This window comes from Nuphar pumila, chromosome 12 (assembly GCF_984573655.1).
Source record: "Nuphar pumila chromosome 12, dmNupPumi1.hap1.1, whole genome shotgun sequence".
Lineage (NCBI taxonomy): Eukaryota > Viridiplantae > Streptophyta > Magnoliopsida > Nymphaeales > Nymphaeaceae > Nuphar > Nuphar pumila.
Genome location: NC_143260.1, coordinates 26179306 through 26203020, shown reverse-complemented (window position 1 = coordinate 26203020; position 23715 = coordinate 26179306). Strand labels below are relative to the sequence as shown.

General features: G+C 36.8%; 1 protein-coding gene across 1 annotated transcript in view; it reads left to right on the top strand.

The window, feature by feature from the left end:
* MET18 (ARM repeat superfamily protein) overlaps window positions 1-23715 on the top strand; it is a 131993-nt gene that overhangs the window by 28092 nt on the left and 80186 nt on the right. Inside the window, exons 5-7 of the mRNA XM_089981794.1 lie at window positions 2885-3043; window positions 3163-3222; window positions 3363-3551. Of these exons, the coding sequence (XP_089837920.1) occupies window positions 2885-3043; window positions 3163-3222; window positions 3363-3551 (408 nt within the window). The remainder of the gene's footprint in view (window positions 1-2884; window positions 3044-3162; window positions 3223-3362; window positions 3552-23715) is intronic.

The following is a 23715-nucleotide window of genomic DNA, read 5'->3' as shown; positions in this document are numbered from 1 at the left end:
TAACTTCTCTCTCATTCTCCATTCCCTTACAATGTGAAGAGAAAAGGTAGAGAAAGAGATAGTGAGAAGAAGGGAGAAAGATAGATGCACAAGAGTTGTTTGAGAAATGACATGCTTCTCGATGTAACAATCCTTGATTTGTTGAATCCTCTAAGCCCACGATCCTCCTCTTGATATCATCACGATCTTTCTTTTAGAAAAAATGCCTTTGGATCACCAAAGCTTTGATACCATGTAATGAAGTGGATTGAATCCAATACACATGCAAGAACATACTTTTGTAATGAAGTGGATTGAATCCGATACACATGCAAGAACACACTTTCAATCAAGTAGAATACTTGATTGAATAAAGGAAACCACCCACACAAGGGTCTTAACAAATTGTTATTGCATAAAAGGCACTCTCAAAGAGTTAAAGAAATACATGGTCCCATGAGGGCTATTTATAATACATTGGGAGAATAAGAGGCTGAGCATATAGTCGACTGTTGGGACTACACCCAACGGTCACATTTGTGACCATTGGGGCAGCTCGTTGCATCACAAAAAATAAAATAAAAATTACAAAAGACAAAAATACAAAAGACAATGAACAATAAAATGTCAGCCCATTAGGGGATGACACCTATTTGATGGAAAAACCGAAATACCCCTAATGGATATTTTAGTTTACATAACTATATATATATGTATTAACTATATCTTAACAGAATTTACAAGTTTCCTATAGCCGCCATGTCCTGAATGCATAATATTAGTTCTGCAGTTAGTTTTCTGCCAGTAATCTTCTTTACTTGCTTCCTGTTGTTATCATACTACGTATGCTTAGATTTGATATTACATTTCTGTTCTAATTGCCGCCCTCAGGCGAGCCTTTCGGGAAGGTGCAAAATTGTGTACAGACGCTATAAGCTCGAGAAGAGGTGCTTTCTTGTGCAAGACCCGACTTCTCGAGCACAAAACCTTGTTTATAAAGCTTGTGTTCTATCTTTGCGTTGCTAGATGCAACTAATTGTACTATGAGTCGATTACTCAGAAGGAACGGTTGGATCCATGACGATCCTAAGACTTGTTTGAGATTTCCTGTTTCGTAGTGATTAAGCATGCCAAGTATATTACTGTTGTTAAGTTATACGAAACATTGTGTTGGGTTATCTTTCGAGAGTTCCATGACCCACTATCGTGGCCGGACCTTTAGACAAGTACAGTATTTGTTAAATCTTTAAATGCATGAATGGTGATATTACTACTCTACGTAGATGATATGATAATCACATGAGGTGAAAAGCAATGAGTTAACCATATCAAAGATGTGATTAAAGACAATTTTGTTTTTTACGATATTTTCTTGCAATAAAAGTGACTTACTCACCTCGTGGTTATTTTTTGTCACAAACTAAGTATACAACAATGATCATTGAACGATGAGGATTCTCGAATGAAAAACGGATTGATACTTCGAAGTTCATAAATGCCAAAATGAAGAAAGATGATAGAGAACCTCTGCAAGATCCAACTCCATACAGACAAATGATTGGAGCTTTGTCTTATCTCTCTATTACTCGTCCTGATATCTCTCATGCTATTCATTTTGTTAGTCAATTTCAACCTGCCCCCACTACAGTGCATATGAGTGCTGTAATGAGAATTGTTAGATATATTAAGAATTTCATTAATCATGGATTGTTTTTATCATCTTCCTTATTAAAAGTCATTGCATATTCTGATTCTGACTGAGGAGGAGATGCAAATGATAGACGCTCAACCACTGGTTTACGTGTGTTTATAGGTGATTCCCTAATTTCATAACGATGTAAGAAACAACAAAAGGTGTCACTTTCTTCCACTGAAGCTGAGTATCATGCCATGACAACGACCACATCCGAGTTAGTATGGTTGCGGCAATTACTAGAGGACTTGAGAATTCACATCGCAGAATCCTCGAGACTATGTTGTGACAACAAGAGCACGGTCTACATTGCAAGCAATCATACATTTCATGAGAGGACAAAACATATTGAAATGGATTGCCATTATGTTCGTGAAGAATTTCTGAAGAAGACCATCACATTGCTTTACGTTCCCTCGGAATACCAACTAGCGGACTTCTTCGTTAAAGTGCTTCAGTCACCTCAATTATATTTTTTACTTGGCAAATTCTCGGTTATTCCACCATGAGTTTGAGGGAGGGTGTTAATATATATATATATATATATATATATATATAGAAATACCTATTAGGGGTATTTTGGTCCTTTCACTATAATAGGCATCAGCCCATTAGGGTCTGATATTTTAATTTTCTTTTTGTATTTTATTTTTCCTTTTATCTTTTTTGATTTTGTCCTTTTTCAAGATATGATGGGACAACTCTATATAGCTGTTGGAGTTGCCCCTAACGGTCACAAATGTGACCGTTGGGTGCAGCCCCAACAGCCATATAGAGCTGCACCCTTTAGTCTCCATTTGTATTATAAATAGATCCTTTGTGGCCTTGTATTTTCAACTCATTCAAGAGTGCCTCTATGCAATAACAAAGTTTATTTGACCCTTGTGTTGGTGGTTTGATTATTCAATCAAGTATTCTACTTGATTGAAGTGTGTTCTTGCATGTTTATTGGGTCGAATCCATTTCATTACATTTGTGACATCCCTCATCCCTCTTGTGCACTTGAGTTTCATTCCAGTTGCCTGCTTGCTTGTGTGACTGTGTGTGGATCTAGCTTTTTAAGCCTTCATGCATTTGACAATCTGTACACATGTTTCACATTGACACTCGTGTTTGGATACTATAGCTACTTTGTGCAGATGTTTTGGCAAAAACCCTTTTTGTGATTTATTTCAAGGGGTATGTCTTGATATACATGTGTACCTGCACCAGGAAGACTGGCAGGTCTTACGTGGAGGACTTATTGGTTGCTTAGCACTCATAAGAAGAAATGATTCTGTCGGAATGGTTTCAGAGGGTGATTCAATAAAGCTTGCACAGTCTTTTTTAGAAAATCTTCAGGTTCAAGCTTTAGCGCAAGAAGACCGAAAGGTAAGAAAAACAAACATTGGAGAGTATTAGTATGTGCATCCTACTATTATATATTTTCACAAGATTTTTTATCATTGAAAATGTGAGTTCAGTTAACAGTCTTTCCAACAATCTTGCAGTTATGCTTTGAGCTTCTTGAATGCCTTCTGTCTGTGTATCCTAATGCGCTCAGACCACTGGTTAACTCCTCCCCCCTCTCTTGCTTAATAAAAAATATAGCTGTCCTTTTCAGAGTACCAAGGCTGTGTATGTTTCTTTCTTTGACAATTTAAGTGTCTAGTTCTTCTATGTTGATAAACTTTTTATATTTTCATTGAAGGGTGATGATCTAGTTTATGGAGTATGCGAAGCAATTGATGAGGAGAAGGATCCTTGGTGCCTATTACATTGCTTCCACATTGTGGAGCTTTTAGTGGATTTATTTCCTAATCCATCTGGTCCTGTTGCAAGCTTTTCCAAAGATATTTTTGAAATATTAGGCCGCTATTTTCCTATCTATTTTACACATGTAAGCGGATAAAAGTGTTCCCCTTATCTTTTTGTGATAAGTATGAAGCATGGATTGCAGTTTATGCATGTGCTAGATTACTCATTGTCTTAATGTGGGTTTTATGCTTCAACATTTTAGGTGAATGATGCAAATACAATCTTCGCTTTATATTGAATTTCTTACCTTTGTCACATCATTGTTATTCCTCTCTGTGTATGAGTGCATGTGCCCCATAGACTATGTATAAATGCGTGCATGCATGCATGCACCAATAGGTGCTTACGTTCCCAGTGTGGGTTGGTGATCCCTGATATTGGAGTGACTACCTTCTCGACCATGATCAGTCTAATGATGGTTCAGTTTTGTAGTTTTTATGATTTTGCTGCTATTTGTCTGAGCTCCGACTGCGAAAGGCAAACAATGTGACTGAATATCTGGCATAAAATCATTGTTACGCTCAGGTCACTACCTTGTTGAACATAAGTTAAACTAAGCCCTCTAATTCTCCTTTTCTAGTTTATACAAATTTTCTGCTATATTTCTATATGACTCTTGCAACCAACTATATCACTAACATCTGGCATGTTAACAGTTTCATACTTGAATGTCTGTCATGGAAACATCACGCATTTTTGATGCTTCTACTCCTTGTATAACTGTGCCTATACTAGAGTCATTCATGACAAGTGGGTAGAGATTCATATTGCAAGAGGTACATGTTATTCAGGCTGAAATACATGCACGATCGGGTGTCATACATTCTCTGTTGGATGGCAGGAGAGCTAAAAGATCAATATTTAGGTGAGCAGCTATATGTACTGCCTCATATTTTATTTTGAAGAAAGAAAGCTTTATTCAAGCTGCATTTTATATTTTAAAGAAAGAAAGCTTTATTCAAAGGATATTAACAGTCAATACATGTGATGAGAAGTTGCAGGAAAACAGAAAACAAGAACAGATATACAGAATCTGCCTAATCTGTTTGATCCAATCCAAGTTGTGTTCTCTTTATCTGTCAACAGATAATGATCGAAGATGACATTATAGGTATCAATGTACTTCCGGTTGACAAGAAACAACCAAAAAATCCTAGTCTTTCTTTCTTTCCAGATCAGCCACCATGCTTGACAATCAAGTCCTCCATATTTAATACTGTTTTTAATTTTTCCCTGTGCCTATCTAGCTATTAGCAGCTTTCCAATGGAAAGATCCTTATGCTCCTGAATCTTTGGGCCTGACCACTTCAGAACTAGGAGGAATTTGAGAAAAGGACATTCAACAAAAAGGTGATTGCAATCTTCCTCGCCATGTGGAGTGTAATATCTTGTATTTTTCCAGGATTTTTAAAAGGCAAAAATATAATTTTTTAAATTATATATTATATTTAAATTGATAAAACTGTGGGAAAATAATTAATTTATAGGCGGCGTCAACTAGGTCTGGGCGTGGTTGTAATATCACGTATTTTCATACTTAGTCATTTTCAGTTTTTTTTTTCGAAAATTTGGCTGTCTTGGAGAAAAATCGTTTGAACCTCGATATTAGATTGATGCTTTTGAGTCTGGGCTTGACCCAAGTCTCATCAACTAGGTCTAAACGGGCCACTTAAAACGTGAGAAAAAGTTTAATTTTTGACTTTTTAAATTCAAGCAAAATTTGAGCGAAATTTGGGTTATTTTTGGGCGGAATTCAGAATTTGTATTCAAGTTATATATCGTTGGATGCGTCTTGGAATTCTGAATGCAACGATATTTTACTTTTCTGCATCCGAGTTTCGGTTGGCTCAAAAATCACATTTAAAAAAAAAGAGTAGTTTGTCGAACTGGATTTAGAGTTGGATCAAATTGGATCCAATGCTTATGATCTGAATTAATATGGATTTGGACCTTATCCAAGACCCATATTAATTTGGATTTGATCCAGATCATAATCCAATTTTGTTTTGGATATGCATTTAAATCCGGATTCAGATCCAAATCCATGTCCAATGAAAATCTAGCTTTAAATTCAGTTTAAAGTTTTAAATTAAAGTTAGCTGGAGTTAAGAAGACTCCTAAAGTGATTAATCTATCTTTGGAATTTCAAAAATATTTAATTAATTAAATAATTTTTAAATTCCAAAATTTAATTTTTATGTTTGTTTAGGACTCCTAGATAGAGTTTTTATTGCAGTTATGAAGACTCTAAGAAGGTTTGAGAGACTTAGAGTTCTCTTGGAAAATTTTGAAACGTCAACTATAGAGTCCAAGATTTTCAGAAAACCAAGGGAAAGAAGAGTCTCAAATGAAGTAGAGACGCTCTATTCAGCCCATCTAGAAGGGGCTGGAGAAGGGGGGGCGTCCTCCTCTATGGGGCCTATAAAAAGACTACAAAAAAGAGAGAGAAAAGAGAAAGAGAAGGAAAAAGGAGGAGAGAGAAAGTGAGGAAAAGAAAAGAAAAAGGAGGAAGAAGAGGAGGAGATTCGATCTTCTCCAGCTATCCATCCACATTTTTCAATATCTACCATTGTTTTTCTTCATTTTATATACATGGTACGACTTTCCTCTCTTGAATCAAGTGAGAAATCTAATATAGATTGGATTTTCATGCAATATTTTATTGAAAATCCATATAAAATGGGTAAATATGGATGTTTACCCTAAAATACATGGATGAGGATTCGTGGATCCCCTTCCATGGATGTGTTCTTGATTCTTCTTATCTTTTCAAAAATAAAATTCTGTACATGTCTATTTTTATGTTAAAACAGAATTTATTTAATGATAAAAATAGCTTGTTATGTGTTTATATTATGATATTATCGATTTCCATGGATTTTACTTTAGTTTCATAGTTCCGAATCCATGAAAATCGATGTATGCATGCTTAGAATACTTGTTTTTGGTTTCTACGCTGATATCCATGCATATACCTATGTGTTTCTTTTTATGTATGTATATACATATGTGAAAACTATGTATATATGTATATATTTGGGCAGATCTGGACAGATCAGTCCCATGGATTGAGTGGACAGATCTGACCATCGTAATGATGTGCATATTTTGTCCAGAACTTAGGTCTAAAATTTTAAAAAAGGAAAAAAAGGATTCAATGCAATTTGCATAGTTAGAAAAAAATTTCTGTTTATGTTCATTGTAATGTGAAACAAAAATTTTGTTTTGATTATGACTCATGATTTGAATAGCATGTATAGATGCATGTATTCTTGTAAATAAAGCTGTTTGTACATGCATATCTAACTGAGATCCTGCGTACGCATGGTTTATGTATTCATGAATCTGTGCAAACTTGAAATGCTTCTATTTTTAAGTATGAATTAGTATATGAGTGCATACTTGAAAGATGTATTGTGCACATACATGTGGCTTGGGTATGAATGTGCCTATGTTTGCATAATCGAAAATGAATGTGCGTGTTTTCGCATATTAAAAAAAAATATTTTTGTTTTCTATACACTAGGGCTCGCCTGGTTGGCAACCCAACCGAGTGGGACTCAGCTGGGCAAAACTCGGCCAGTTGGCTGGCCAAGGGGTAGTCTGGCAGCCCTTGTTGGACGCTGACCGACCCTGCCTAGTCTAGCTGATTGGCTGGGCAGGTGTGTCCTTAAAAAAAAGGGGAGAGGCTTTAGGTTGCAGCCGGGCAGGCTGGGGCCCTGTCAGGCCCAGTCCAGTTGCTCGGCTGGACTGGTGCAGGCCTGGCAGGCCCAGATTGAAGGTTAATAATATATATATATATATATATATATTCAGATTTATATATGACCAAATTTTTCGGTTCACTCATATTGGTTATGCCCAGTTGAACTTGAATAAAAATTCGGTTTGATGCACAATTTTTCAAATTTTCACTTATGATAATGGACCTGGTTTTATGCATGCAAAAGAATGATATTTCTTGCATACTTAGGTTTGTCATGGGATGCATGTTTGTAATAGTAATGTGTAGTTGTTTTCTATTCATGTGCATACGTAAAATTGATTAGTGCTTGCATGCAGTTAATGACATGAATGTTCACATGTGTAGTTGAATTGATTCATGAATAAAAGCATGCATTGGTTCTCATGTGTACTTGAATTAATTCATGAATGAAAGTATGCATTGGGCATGATCACGTAAACACATGCATTCGAAAAGTGAATACATGCATTTGAATATTGTTGTTTCATGCACATCTCTGAATTGACATGCATGATTGTGCATTGAAAAGCATGTGATATGAAATGAATGCATTGACATATTCCTAATGATTTTCTCATATGAATGCATGGGTGATCAAAGTGGATCATCATAGACTTTGGGATGTCTTGAGACAGTGTGCTTATTGGTTTACTTGTTTATGCATTGCAAAGATCATATTTGATATTGTGGTTTTAATTGCACTGTTCTATTGTTGCCACGGGTGGTAGACCGTGAAGAGTTGTGCATGTTGATTTGCGAGCTTATGTTTGCATGTTGGTTTGCAAATATATGGAATTGCTATTAACAAGATAAGAAAGAGAACAGTGTAATTAACGTTCCCTTGATGTTCCTTCTACGAAAAGGTAATCTTGGGTTTAGTAGTTTGGGGATCGTGAGGATACTAAAACTCCGTGTGCGTTGTTGTTACCCTTGAACCCGATATTGAAGTTCTTTTCCTGACCACGGTTTTAGGGAGAGTTTGTCACTTTGCCTGGGGGTGGTGTGTAGACACAACTGTTGTTTTTGTATACTAAGAAAGTGACACTTGCAGATGTTGATATCCCGACATTAGATACTGATTTATAATGTTCCGATGGATGATGCTGTTTCCTGATATCGGTCGAGGGCTAAGTTTGGAACTCAGTAATAAAATACAACTTGTATGTTAAGTTACCTTAGAAACTATACTTGACCTCAGGAATTCTTACCCATTTTGAGTATCCGTAGACAATGGTAATAAAAAGTGAAACTTAAATGAGTGTGCATCCTAATAGAGACATGCATGTGAAAAAGGACTTGATTAAAAATAATAATTTATTCATGCATGTGCATTGCGTTCATATATTTTCTTGTTACGCATTAGATCATGCATATTTATTTGCTTCTTTACTTATCCTGTAAGATTAATTGCATAATATTGCATCTTGTTGCATCGTGAATATTCTTACTGCTTATTTGATATTGTGCAATGATTGTAGTAATATCCTTTTGAATTATTGTATGAATTTTATCTGTATTCTTTATGCTTATTTGTTTCATTAGAGAGTTTCGTACGCAAAATTCTTTGAATTATGACACCTTACTTTTTGGTGTTTTTCCAGCCTTAGATGCCCAGTAAGGCGACTTGCTCATGAGAGAAGTTACGAGGGGACAACATGGCTGCTTGACAGACTTTTATGGACAACGTGGCTTTTTCTTTTTATGCACTCTGATGTTCTTATTTAATTATCTCATGAGTTTATCACTTCTTAATTAATAAAGTTGATTCAACTTGGGTTTGATTTGAAAGATGGGGTATAAGATCCCTTGTGGTTGGTTGCGTTATCTGGTTGAGAATGAAACTGTAAAGGCCTCGGGTTTCTGGGAATGTTTCCGCACTTGAAAAAAAATTTCTGCACTTTTTTAGGGGTACGAGTTGGGGTCATTACAGTGGCCCAGAGCCCACTGACAAGACTTAACTGTGTGAAGTATAATTTGAGAAATGTTCAGTTTGTAACCTTAAAATTTGAGCGAAAATCAAGTTAAATTTAGGCAAAGTTGGGAAGCAAAATTGAGGTATGACCATCGTTAGATCTGCCTCGGAATGTAGATTGCGTTGGCGATCCTTTTTTCCAAAATCGGTTTACGGTCGACCCAAAAAATGCATTTTACAAAAATGACTGGGTTCTATTTCTGACATTTTTCTGGATTGAATCAGACTTAATCCGCTTCGTTTGATCCAAGTTAATATGGATCTGGACCTATTTCAAGATCCATATTGACTAAGATTTTGTCCAGGTTGGATCCATTTGGATTTGAATACGGATTTGGATCTTGGATCCAAAATCCATCTATGGCAATTTTAAAACCATTTTGAATTTAAAGTTAAAAAACCTTTTAAATTAAAGTAAGGGTGTGGTAGAGTTCTACCTGGGTTAGAACTCTATCCCATAGAGCTTTCCAGAAGGGTGCGTCACCCCTAGAATATTTTTTTAGAATATATTATATTAAAAATAATAAAAAATTAACTAAATCCTAAGTAATATCTAGATTATAGAGAGATAAGAGTAGAGTTCTGCAGAGAGTGCTCTAGAGGTTTTCTTTTCCATATGCATGTCTGTGATCGTTGAAAAAAATTTCCTCTTTTTCTTTCCTTCTTCTTTCTGCCTTTTTTCCTTTTTTGAAGGAGAAAAAAAGAAAGAAAGAAAGAAGAGAAGAGAAGAGAAGAGAGAAAGAAAGAAACAAAGAAAGAAAAGAAACTCTTTTGCAAGGTCTCACTTGACCTTTATTTGAAAAACATTTTGAAAAATTACTCGCCTCCATTTTGAAAATTTGCAGGGAAAAAATGGAGAGACGGGATTCGCTCGTCGGTACGAGGTTCAACCGTTCCTGGCGCCTTTACCAGGGCTAATTGAACTAAGGATCGAATTAATGCCTTTTGCCTTGCCTAAAATTGTCTAAGTGATTATTCTAAGATCCTAAAATGCGCATTGAATCATGCTTGTGCTTATGAAAATGCAAAGATGTATGCTTTTGAGAAATGCCTCAGAAATTTTGGGACTTTTCCAAGTGATTTTGAAATAAGTTTGAAAACATCTTTGAAGAAATGGTTCAAAAAGTTGAACTTGACTTGGAAAACTGAAATTTGAATCTAAACTTGAAATTTGAAATGAATTTGAGATTTGAAAAAGGCGATTTGAAATTCTGAGGTTGAAATAATCAAAGATTGAAATAGATTAGAATTTGAATTGAAGAAGGAAGATTTGAAAAAAATGAAATTTGGAATTTGAAGTGAAATCTTGAAAATGGAACTTGAAAACAAGAGTTGAATTTGGAATTGATACTGAAATTGAGATTTGAACTTTGAAATGGAATTGGAAATTGGAATTAGAAATAGAATTTGAAATGGAAATTGAATAGAAATTCAAATTGGAACTTTGAATTGGTTTTGAGATTGAATTTTAACCTTGAACTTGGAAATGAATTTGGAAATTGAAATTGAATTTAGAATCTGAAATTGAAATTGGATATGCAATTCCAAGAATGAATTTAGAAGTTGAAATTTCAGAGAAATAAACTTTGGAAAATAGAATTTGAATTCAGATTTGTAATTTGAAATCAGAATTGAATTTGAAAACTGAATTGAATTTGGAATTTGGAATATTGAATTGACTTTGAAATTCAAAGTAAATCTCAAAATTTGATTTGGAATTTCAAAATGAATTTCAAAATTTTGATTTAGAGTTGAATTAAAACTCAGGATTTGAAATGGAATTCGAAAGTTTGAAATAGAAATAAAAAAATTTGAATGAAATTTGGAATTAAAATATGAAATTTAGAGATGAGAATTGAAAATGGAAAATTTAAAACTGAATGGATTTGGGAGAAAAAGAGTAAGTCTGAGTTTATAAATGGAAGCTGAAAATGATTTTGAATTTGGAAATGAAAACTGTGTTTTTGAAAGTTTATTTTAAAATCACTTGAATTTTGAAGATGATTTGAAACAATTTGAAAAAGAATGCAATTATATCCTAGATGATGAATGCTTTGAAATTTATTCAAAGATTGAGATTTAAAAAGTATATTTTATTATTTAATAAAATTAAAATAAGATTAAATTATAATACATTCATGACTATGGTTACAAACATATTATAATATATCTTTATTTAGATTCTAATAAAGAATAAAATAAATTTTTGTGCCTTTATAGGATTTAAAATGAAATTAACTTTTAATATATCCATGACTATGGCCACAAATATATCTCAAGATAATTTACATATTAAATTCTCATAAAGGAAGAAAAGAATATTTCAGAATAATATGATGATTTTCAAAAGAAACCTAGGTGGAGGTTAAATGTTATTCCATAAAAGATAAAAATCCTAAGTATTGTTCACATTTTGACTATGGTCATAAATGTGAATCATTTACTTAGTATTATTTACCTCTTATTAGAAAAGTGCACGTGCCATTCGTGTTTCACGATTGTGGATTTTGAAATAAAAATAAAATGAGATGTCACAGACAATTATGAGATCTATATGCTCATACATTCTATTCTAAACTGAAAAATAGAAATTCTCATTAATCTAAAATTATTACAATCTTAAAATTGAAATTGAAATATTAAAATTTCTATTCTAGAAAGGGGAATCAAAGTCTTCTATGCTTTTCCTGCAAAAGTGAGTTAGCACAAGGTAATGAAATGCAACATATAGAGAAGAAATGCCATATTAAAACTAGTATGCATTTGATTATACCTAAGTGCTAAATAAGAAATGGATATTAGAATGCATGTGTAATATCCTAAGCTAATGAGAAAATGGATATTAAAATGTATGTTTAATGCCCTAAGCTAATGAGAAAATGAATATTAGAATGCATGGGTAATGCACTACCCTAATGAGAAAATGCATGTTATAATGCATATGTAAAACATAAGCTAGTAGAAAAGGTTTATGCTTAATGAGAAATATATGCAATGGTGATGTATATGCATCTAGCTAGGGTTGATGCTTAGGCTAAATGAGGAATGAAAGGATGCCTATGTATAACCATGAATATCTAGGCATTGATGAGATATGAACGCCTATAGGTATGCAATATGAAGGCTGCAGAAGATGTTGCAGTTGTAGTCGTGATGGAGGCTGTGTACAGTTAGTGCTGTGAGGAAGGTTGCAGGTAATGCTGCGAGGAAGTGTAACAGTGAGGATAAAAGTGTAGTAGGTGTAAGAATGGCCCACTTGCATCTATGTAGAACGAGAGAGAGAGAGAGAGAGAGAGAGAGAGAGAGAGAGAGAGAGAGAGAGAGAGAGAGAGAGAGAGAGAGAGAGAGAGACTTCTCAATAGAAGTCGTGCCCTGCTTCATGTATATATATACAAAATAATAACTGGGTTGGACCAAATATTTGGATCCATACCCAGACATAAAGTTACATGTTACATTAGAGAACCCAACCCCCATTGGAAAACCCGATCCAGTTTATGATACAGTCTTAATACCCTCCCTCAAGTTGTGCATGATCCTGTACCATGGACAACTTGCCTTTGCGATACCAAAACCGCGCACTCGTAAGTCCTTTGGTAAGTAAATCAACAACTTGATCTTATGTTGGTACATAGACTGGAATAACTTCTTTGTCCTCTACCTTCTGTCGGACAAAATGTTGATCGATCTCTATGTGTTTCGTTCGACCATGGTGGATAGGATTGAAAGCAATTTGAATGGCACTTTGATTATCGCAAAACAGATTCACAACCTTCACTTTTTCTCCTATCTCTGTTAATAAATGTCTTAACCATGTAACTTCGGCAGTGGCAGAGGCCATGGATCGGTACTCAACTTTTGTACTTGAACGCGCAACAACACGTTGCTTCCGGCTACTCCATGCTATTAAGTTTTCATCAACATACACACAATACCCAGAGACTGACTTTCTATTGTCTGGATCTCCTGCCCAATCTGCATCTGCATACACTTCTAGTTGTCTATGCTCTCCTTTTGCCTTTGATTGACGATAAACAAGCCCATCTCCAAGAGTACCCTTCAAGTACCGAAGAATTCTTTTTACTGTATTCATGTGTTCTGTACGTGGATCGTGCATGAACTGAGAGACTTGATTCACTGCATATACAATATCCGGCTTCGTAAAAGTGAGATATTGAAGCATCCCAACTAAGCGACGATAATATTTTGGGTCTCATAGATCTCCTCATCTTGAGCACTGAGTTTATGGTTTAATACGCTAGGAGTATTCAATGGCTTGCAGTTCTTCATTCCTGACTTCTCCAAAAGATCCAGAGCGTACTTGTGTTGGGTCAACAAGAGGCTAGTATTTTGTCGATCCACTTCCACCCCCAAGAAATATCGGACACCCACGTCCTTCATCTTGAACTTCTGGCTCAATAGGATGTTTGTAGCCTCTATATGCTTACAAGAACTTCCTGTAATAATAATGTCATCTATATATATGAGAAGTAAGGTGCTGACCTGGTGTTCTCAAAAAATAAACAATGAATGATCAAGTTGAGAAAGGATGAATCCATATCGTTGTACTTCAATGGAGAAATTGTCAAACCATGACCAAGATGCTTGTTTTAGTCTATAAATAGCTCGTCGCAACCTGCAAACATGTGTCTCAGGATTGTTTTCTGCATAACCAAGAGGCTGCTCCATGTAAACTTTCTCCTTTAGATCACCATGTAAGAATGCATTTTTAACATCAAGTTGACTTAGAGACCATCCACGCTGAACCGCCAAGGATAACACAAGTCGAATGGTTCCCATTTTTACAACTGGACTAAAGGTCTCGTCATAGTCTTCTCCAAATGCTTGTGTGAAGCCTTTAGCGACTATTCTTGCCTTATATCTTTCAATGGATCCGTCAGGTTTGTACTTGATTTTATCTACCCACTTAGACCCTACAACATTCTTATCCGGAGGTCTAGGAACTATTTCCCAGGTCCTACATTCATACAAGGCTCCCATTTCTTCATTCATAGCATCTGCCCATTTTGATGACAAGGAGGCTTGGGAGAAATCGATGGGTTCTTCCTGTTTTTCAACCTGTGCAACAAATAACTGCATTTCTGTGGAAAAATTCTCATAGCTTACCCATCTTTCAATAGGGTGTCTGATCCTTTCCGAACGTTTGACCTGCTCAGTTATGTGGGGTGTATCTCTTCTCCTGACATATACTGCCCCTTTGAATCTTCTATCATCTGGACAAGTAGTACTAGATGTCAGGGTTTCTTCTGCGATGGCAGGCACAATAGATCCCTGAGCAATTGTCAACACGTTCCCACTAGGTTCTGCATTGGTTTCCATGGGCTCACACTCATCTATCACTGTGTGACATGGAGCAGAGTTATCCATCTCTAGCTGATCAAATAATTCATTCGCTAGCCACGGTTGATAGCTTTCTTCCTCCTTAGTAACCCTTGCTTCTTTGTTCAAGATCTGAACATTTCTCTCATCAAAGACAACATTTCGTGAGATTTTAATGCGTCGAGTGTCTGGATCATAGCATCGATATCCTTTATACTCTTCAGCATACCCAACAAACCTGCATCTACAAGCTTTATCCTGAAATTTGTTACGTTGGGAACTGTCAATGTGAACATAGTATACACATCTAAACACTCGTCGTTGACTGTATTGAGGCTGGGTACCAAACAACACGAAATAAGGAGTCAAATTATTCAACATTCTCATCGGTAAACGATTTATTACATAAATCGCAGAGTGGAAAGCTTCTGTCCAAAGACTTAAAGGAATATGAGTGTCATGCAACATACTTAGGGCACTTTCAACAATATGACGATGTTTTCTTTCCGCAACCCCATTTTGTTGTGGTGTGTGTGGGCAAGATATTCTATGCCTTATCCCGTTGTTTTGAAGAAATTCAGTAAATTCCTTTGATAGATACTCTCCCCCTCCATGACACTGAAATTGTTGAATACTTGTCGAGAATTGATTGACAACAAGAGCATGAAATAAACGAAAGAATTTGAATATCTCAGATTTGTATTTCATAAAATAAATCCAAGTATATCTGGAATAACTATCAATGAATGTGACATAGTAGTGACTGCCAGACAAGGAGGGTTGTGGAGCAGGTCCCCAAACATCAGAATGAATAAGTTCAAAAGGAAAAGAAGCTCTTTCATTTATTGAATTGAAGGGAAGCACATGACTCTTACACAACTGACAACTAGAACAAAGGAAACCATCAACCTTATTATACGGACTTGACCTTGAAATAAGACCGCTCAACACCAGTTTCTTAAGAGAAGAATTATTACAATGACCCAAACGACAATGCCAAATATTTGGCTTATTATACGAAGACAAACTCAAACAATCCTTAGATGAATCCAATTTGAATGGTTGACCAATGGCCGATTTTGATCCAGCTCTACGAACAGGTGAAGAAGTCTCTTTCAGGATATACATATTTCCCTTTCGCTCTCCCTCAATGAGCGTCTTCTTTGTGAGTGGATCCTTGACACAGACAGGAGTAAATTCGACGCAATAATGAATGTCATCAACCAATTTAGAAGCGGAAATGATATTTTTGACAATATTAGGGGAATGGAAAACATTGGACAATTTTAGGGAACCATCGGAAAGAAGAATATTCACGTTTCTAGTGTAAGTTATTGGATGGAGAGCTCCATCTCCAGTTTTAATACTTGCATTTCCATGATAAGGGATATGTTTCAAAATCTTACCAAAATCTTACCAATATCACCTATCACGTGGGCTTTAGCTCTAGAATCAATATACCAAGTTCCCTGATCACCCTGTTTGAAATTCAATCCTGACAAAGCCGATATTAAAAGGCTCTTGACATTGTCTTCATCCCATTGATTTTCTCTAGCTTTTCCCTTGCTCGACGACCCTGTGACATTCATTTTCCCTTTGTTTTTCGTGTTGTGCCAACAATTTGCTTTGATATATCCCTTTTTGTTGCACAAATAGCATGTTGGAACATTTTTGAAATTGTGATTTCTCGAAAAACTACCTGACGGCATGCTAGGCGTGGGCAACAATCCACGCCCCCTTGATTATTTCTTATCTGTCCATGTCCTCCTCGAAAGTGGCCACGTCCTCTCCCTGAATTTGTTTATGTAAACAATACTTCTTGGCTTCCTGAATTGTTGCCTACATCTTCTCCTTTAATGGAAATTTCATATTGTAGTAATTTTGTCCGAAGATCCTCAAAGTTAGGAAGTGAAGGAAGACACAAGAAAGATGTTACCAGCATATGATAATCTGATCCAAGCCCGTTTAGCGCTTGTTGAACTTTATCCTTATCAGAAATGACACAACCCACCATAGCCAATTGATCTGTGATGATCTTCACCTTGTTCATATACTCTGGAACAGTCATGCTTTCTTTCTTTAGGAGTTGAAACTCCCTCTTCAAATGCATAATTCTTGCCTCTGAGATTTGAGAATAGGTCTTCGCAAGTTGTTCCCACAACTCCATTGCTGAGCACTCATCTGGAATACCTACAAGAACCTCTTGCGAAAGAGTAGAGGTAATGTAGGCTACAACAACTTGATTTTGTTTTCTCCAAGTGGTGAATTCAAGATTTCGAATCAACCTGTTAGAAGCCTCTCTCTTATCGTCCACAATTTCCTGCACAATAAATTCCGGTGGTGCAAAGATCATTCCATCTAGGTGTCCATAGAGATCAAGACTCTTAATGAAAGGCAGTATCTGCCTCTTCCAGGTCAAATAGTTGTTGTTGCTCAATTTGTCTGAGATAAGTTGACCTAGAAAACTAGATGGCAGGGTAGGAGAATCCGTGAAAACTGAACTATAAACTGAATGTATCTGACTGCTGACAATCACTTAAGGAATGACTGCTGCCAAACACTAAGAAAAATTTCAGAATATCGGGCATGCTTAATACGTTAAAAACAGGTTTGAGTGAACGTATACATAACCACATTGCCACATATTTGTAGAACGAATTTAAGCCTGTGCCTATTCAAAAAAAAATACTACACTGGCAATAGGCTTTGTTTTAGAAACCTATTCAAAGACGCATATGGATAACCACTGGAATAAGAAGGCACCTATTGCGCATACGTTTATGCGAAAATACATGCACACTATACGATTTCAGCCTGTATTTTTACGCACAACTCAGTCTATGCTACGATCCAACCGTAGAAGATGATAATCACCAACTAGGGCTCTAAAAGAACAATTTCCGACTCAAAAAAAATTTATGTTATAGCAAACACATAAATTTTTCCATGAAAAAGATGGAAGAACAACCATAAATCAGCCCTACAAGCATTTCCCCCTTGGATTCCATCCAAGATATCACACGAAATCGAATCCGGCATTCGATTTCTCTTTTGGAATCAAAAGAAAAAGACCCGTACCTCAAAAGAATTCTGGCGCTTGGGGAAAAAAAGACCCAGGGATGCCGACGGCGGGGAACGGGGCTGTCGACCGAGGGTGGCTGCTTGAGAGCGAGGTCAGAGAGGAAGGTAGATGGTGATAGGAAGGTTGCTGCAGCGAGGGGAAAGCCGCTCCCACCGACCTCGTCTGCTCCGGCACCGCGAAGTGGGGTTCGAGAGGGAGGCAGAGAGAGAGAGAACGAGAGAGGGAGAAAGGGGGGGTTCGAGACTCTTTTTGTAGGAGGGAGGCCTCCCGGAAAGGAATGTGATTACGCACGACCCCTCCCCTTTGCTTCCATCGTGTTAGGGTTCCTTCAGAACCCTAACAACAACCTTCCCTATTTTTAATCGGGCAGACCCTTGCCCTTTTACTTAAGTTTTTTTTGTTACACAGGGCGCGGCCCGGGTCCGGACCTGGGACCCAGGACCCAGAAACCAACCCTGAGTTGGGTCCGCGTCTTACCCATTCGATATGGATCTACAAGTTGGGTCCAAATGGATCTAACTGTGGATCCTCGTGTTAGATTTATATTTATATTTTAAATATTTATTATTAATATTATTATTATTTTTAATACATCTAAACATAGATGATATTAATTATATATAAATACCCCTTTATGGGTCCTGGATCCGAAATGCGGATCTCATGCCCATTTTGCATATTTCGCATTATTTTATTTTATAAACAAAAGTAATAGCGAAAAATCACGGTTATTACAGAGCCCCCTCCCTGCCCCCTCTTTGTGCAGGGGAGGGGCCGTGCCCCCTCCCTGCGCTCCCTGTTGGCAGGGGAGGGGCCGAGCCCCCTCTCTGCTCTCTCTGTTGGCAGGGGAGGGGCTGAGCCCCCTTTATGCGCCCTCCTTTGGCAAGAGAGGGGTCAAGCCCTTTTCTTCCATTTCTAGCAGGGGCAATGCCCCTGCCTGTTTGTTCTTCAGTAGGCAGGTAGGGCCGAAGCCTCTGCCTTCACCTCTTTCTGTCAACCTTCGGGGTCTCTGCTTATTTGGTAGGAGTAGTTAGTGCACGTCTCCATGTGTCAGGATGGTGCAAGCTCAATACCCTATGTTGCATCTTTTTGGGGTCAGTTTCACCTCAACTTTCGGGTTTCTCGGGTAGGACCCACTCATACTGCTCCCTGCTTCCACCGCATGGAGTCGACCCCAACTCAGTCAATGCTTCTTGTATTTTAATAAGCACTTTTAATTGTTTGCAGTTCGCACGACGAATCCCACTTATGCTCCATGGCCCGAGCTCTGCATCACCTACACTCGTAGGCGCACACAACATCGCAACCTCCCGAGGTAGGGAAAAGTCACACGGGGACTTTAGATGAATTAAATAAAGATTTAGGAAATTGCGATAATGACAGATGATACTTATATGACTCGTGATTTAATGTTCCTTGCTTGTCCTTATATTCCTGAAATTATATGCTTCCTGTAATCGACATATTTTACATGCTTATTTCGTTTTGTAGTTAGTTATTGTCGTTAATATCCTTTATTTGCTTCTTGTTGTCGTCGTGCTGCATATGCTTAGAATTGCTAGTATTAGTTTTAGCTTGTGTTGCATTTGTGCGTTGTTAAATGCAACTAATTGTACCCCGAGTCGATTGCTCGGAAGGAATGATTGGATCCACGGCGATCCCTAGACTTGTTTGAGATTTTTTGTTTCGTAGGGATTGAGCATGCCAAGTATATTACTGCTTTTAAGTCGTACGAAACACTGTGTGGGGTTATCCTTCGAGAAACCCATGACCTATTGTCATCGCCAGACCTTTTTTTTGACAGATATGATATGTTCACTACAATGAGTAGTATAAGAGGTCGTTGAGCACTTCAAGCTGTGCAGTAAGCATTCTGTTGAAATAAATAAAAATAATGATGTTCACCTTCATAGGCCAAATGCTCAAAGAGCTATGCATGTCAAGATTGGACCAAATAAATTGCAACATATTGAATGTTTCACTTTCATCGTAGTCGTACTTTAAAAAAGGTACGGCCGTACTTTTAGACAAGTACATCACACTAGTGTTATGATGCTTGAAATGATGAGGTTGTGGCAACCTTGATGCGTGCAAATAACACAATGTTGAGATCACATAAATGATGATGATTCACCTTCACTTCAAGATGCTCGAGTTGGTTGAGAGACCAGAGCATGCAGAATGAATCTTCAGTTAACTAACACTTGATGCTCTCATTCGAACCGCTGACTCCCGTCAAAAGAGAGGACATGAATGCACAAAAACTCCGATGGACATGTCATTCATGGCTATTGTGGGCAAAAGATTTGACTTTCTCAGTCATCAGAGTTAGGAGAAATGGGCTACAAAAGATAGCTTTCATGTACTTCTGCAGAAGTTGGATGCATTCATTAGAACACGTGGCCTTTGTAAAATTCTCTCTCACCGACCGTCCCCTTAGGAGTATACTCAACTAGCTATTCGGGGTATTGAAAATACATGGCATAATAGACCCCCGAATTAGTCTCAGTTGTTTCTACGATTCGTGCTTTGTGCGTACCCGCAAGGCCAGTTAATATCGAAACATAAATTAACCCGTTCTCATTGCTAATTGAATTGTTCATGCCTATTGTGACATTACGCTTGTTAGTTAAACTAATTATGTAGTTTTTTACTTGTATTAATTAGCTAACCATGCTAGTTAACTGCACATAATGTTGCTTACATTTTGTGTTATCTCTTTCCTTCAATTTAAATGTTCTTTGCATATGTTCAAATTTAATTTCTCGCAATTACAAATGCTACTACTGTTTTTAATAAAATAAACTGTTTATCTTGTGATGTCCTACTTTATTTATTCTACATTGTCTATTTGTGTACCTATCAGTTTGTTATGAAACTGACCGATTTCATGGGCATGTGACAAGTAAGACTTTATAGACGGTCGATGACGTAATGTAACATGGCTTGAGATCACCCTCTTTCTGTTGGCGTCCTGACTATTCTTTGCGGATAAGGTTGGTTTGTAAGCTAACGTGCTTAGAATTGTCAACTTGTTTTCCTTTCTAAAAAAAATTGCTTCCGTTGACATCTTTAAAACCAAACCCTGAAATTTGAAAGGTTTTCTCTAACTGTTTTCAAAATTTACAAGTTGAAATTTTGCGGCGTTACACCATTACTTGCAATTCATCACGCAAAATTAATAACATAAGCTCGCATATCCACATGCGCAGCTCTTCACAGCCTACCATCCATGGCAACAATAAAAAATGCAATTAGAACCATAATATCAATGCGATTTTTGCAATGCATGAACAAGTAAAGTAAGGAGTACACGGATTTAAGGCGTTCCACAGCCCATGATCCATTTTGATCATCTATGCATTCATATGCAAAAGTTATAAGGAACAAGCCAATGCATTTATTTCATATCACATGCTTTTCAATGCAGAATCATGCATGCCAATCTAGAGATGTGCATAAAACAACAATATTCAAATGCATGTGTTCACATGATCATGCCCTACTTTCATCCATGAACCAATTCAAGTATTCATGAGAACCAATGCATGCTTTTATTCATGAATCAATTCAACTAAACATGTGAACATTCATGTCATTAAGTACATGCAAACACTTATCAATTTTATGTATGCACATGCATAAAAAAAACTACACATTACTATTACAAACATGCATCCCATGACAAGCATAAGTATGCAAGAAATATCATTCTTTTGCATGCATAAAACCAGGTCCATTGTCATAACTGAAAATCTGAAAATTTGTGCATCAAACTGAATTTCTATTCAAGTTCAACTAGGCATAACCCATATGCATGAACCAAAAAATTTGGTCATATATAAATCTGAATATCGGTTAGGCATAACCTGGTCATGTAATTGAAATCCAATGCATGAATAGTATAGAAAAAAAATCTGAACGTTTCAATAGGTAGAAATAACAAGCATTAAACTCTTAGTCCAATAACCAAAATTTTTAGACCAGATGACTCAGCCGACCCAGTCGGCTGGGTCTAATACGCTGTCCAACCCACCCAACCGACCCGGTCAGCTGGGTCAGGCCCCAGCCCAGCCGAGCCAGTCGGCTGGGTCTGGTAACTGGTTGCACATGGCTCAGCTGACTGTGGGTTGGCTGAAGCCCAAACTCTTTTTAAGAAAAATATCTTATAAGTTATACATATATATATATATCTGGCTGAGTGGCTAGCCTGGCAGGGTCCGCCAGGCCTTCACCAGCCTAAAGGCTGACCTGGCAGGGTTGGCCAGGCCAGCACCCCCCCAGCTGAAAGGCTGGGCCTGACAGGGCCCAGGTCGACTCCTGCCAGACCACTCAAACCCAGACCGTAAACCAGAAAAAAAATATGTCTGCTGTGAAATATATAAACAGGGTAAAAAAAAAAGGATGTTATGCATTCATGTGTATGCTCACGTAAACTCAGTCATGTATGCACTGACAGATTTGCCATTAAAAGTGAGAAACCCATAGGGCTTTCCGCATTCAAACTTTCATATGGATTTGTAAGAGCAAAGATTTGACATAGAGCTTGAACCCATATATGCAGTTCTAACATAAACAAGAACCAAAACAAATTTTCTGTTTTGTCATAATATTGAACAGACAAAAAGATCTTTTTTTAACTACTTGCAGACCACATTACATCTTTCTTTTAAGCTTTAGAACAATAAATCTGGACCAGATCTGCCCATGTATAATACATGGCAGATCGGTCCAGTTCCCTGAATATGAGACACATAAAAATATCTACAAAAAAATATCTAAAACATATATATGCATATACTTACACGTAGTTATGTCTCAAAATAATTTTTAAAGGGAAAATACATAAACTTCCAACCATGGGTCTTAGAGTAAATGTTCAGATTTACTCTTATCTCATGGGGTTTTCACTAAAATATTGCATGGAATACATACCCATGTTCTTTTTCTCATCCGAAACAAGAGAGCAACCCATACCTTAACCGTGAATCGAAAAGAAATGATGAATCAAATGTGGAAAAATGCTGAACGATTGGAGAAGGTCCCTCCTTCCTCTTCCTCTTTCTCTCTCTCCTCTCCTCTCTTTTTCTTCTTCTCTCCTTAGGGCTTGACGTTTTTTTAGGCCCTGAGGCCTATTTATACGCATAGGGGGTGACACCCCCTCTCTCTCCAGCCTCTTCTAGAAAGGGCTGGTGAGAGAGCCCTCTCTCAGGACTCCTAATTCACTAGTTTCCGAAATTTTTAAAATTCATCAAGTGTTGACTTTTCAAAGTCCCTAAGTTTTTAAAAGTCTTTTCTTAGGTTTCTACTGCTTAAATAAGACTCTATGTAAACATCCTAAAAATAAATCTCGAAAATAATTAAATTTAATTAATCAATTAATTATTATTTATTAATAAATAATTATCCAAAAGTTCCCAAAAGTCATTATTATCCATCTAGGAGACTTCCTAACATTATCTTAACTTCAAATAAACTATAAAAGCGAATTTAAAGTTATATTTTTGGTGGGCATGGATTTGGATCTAGATCCGAGATCCAAATCCATATTTAAAAATCCAAATGGGTCTTGGGTTGGATCAAATCTAGATTAATACGGGTCTTGGATAGAGTCCAGATCCATATTAATTTGGATCTAGTCCAATCCAAATTCGGACCCAAACCAACAAACTGCTCATTTTTCGAAAAATACGATTTTCGAGCCAACTGTAGCTCGAATTCGGAAAAATAAAATACTGTTACGCTCAAACATTTGAGACACTTCCAATGATATATAACATGAATTTCACATCTAAAATTCGTTCGAAAATAACCTGAATTTTGCTTGAATTTAAAGGTCGAAGATAAAACTTTTTCTTACGTTTTAAATGACTCGTTTAGGTCTTGCCAACGAGGCCTGGGTCACGCCGAGACTCAAAAGTATCGGCCAAAATTTGAGGTTTTACCGATTTTCTTTTATACTTAGCCAAATTTTCGAAAAGCATGAGTTTAATTAAGTTTGAAAATACGCGATACTACAATGAGGGTTTAGAAGAAAAAGAAAAGAGAGAAGAAAGAAAGGGAAAAGAAGAAAAGAAAAATATTTTTTTCAAGCATCCATCGATTTT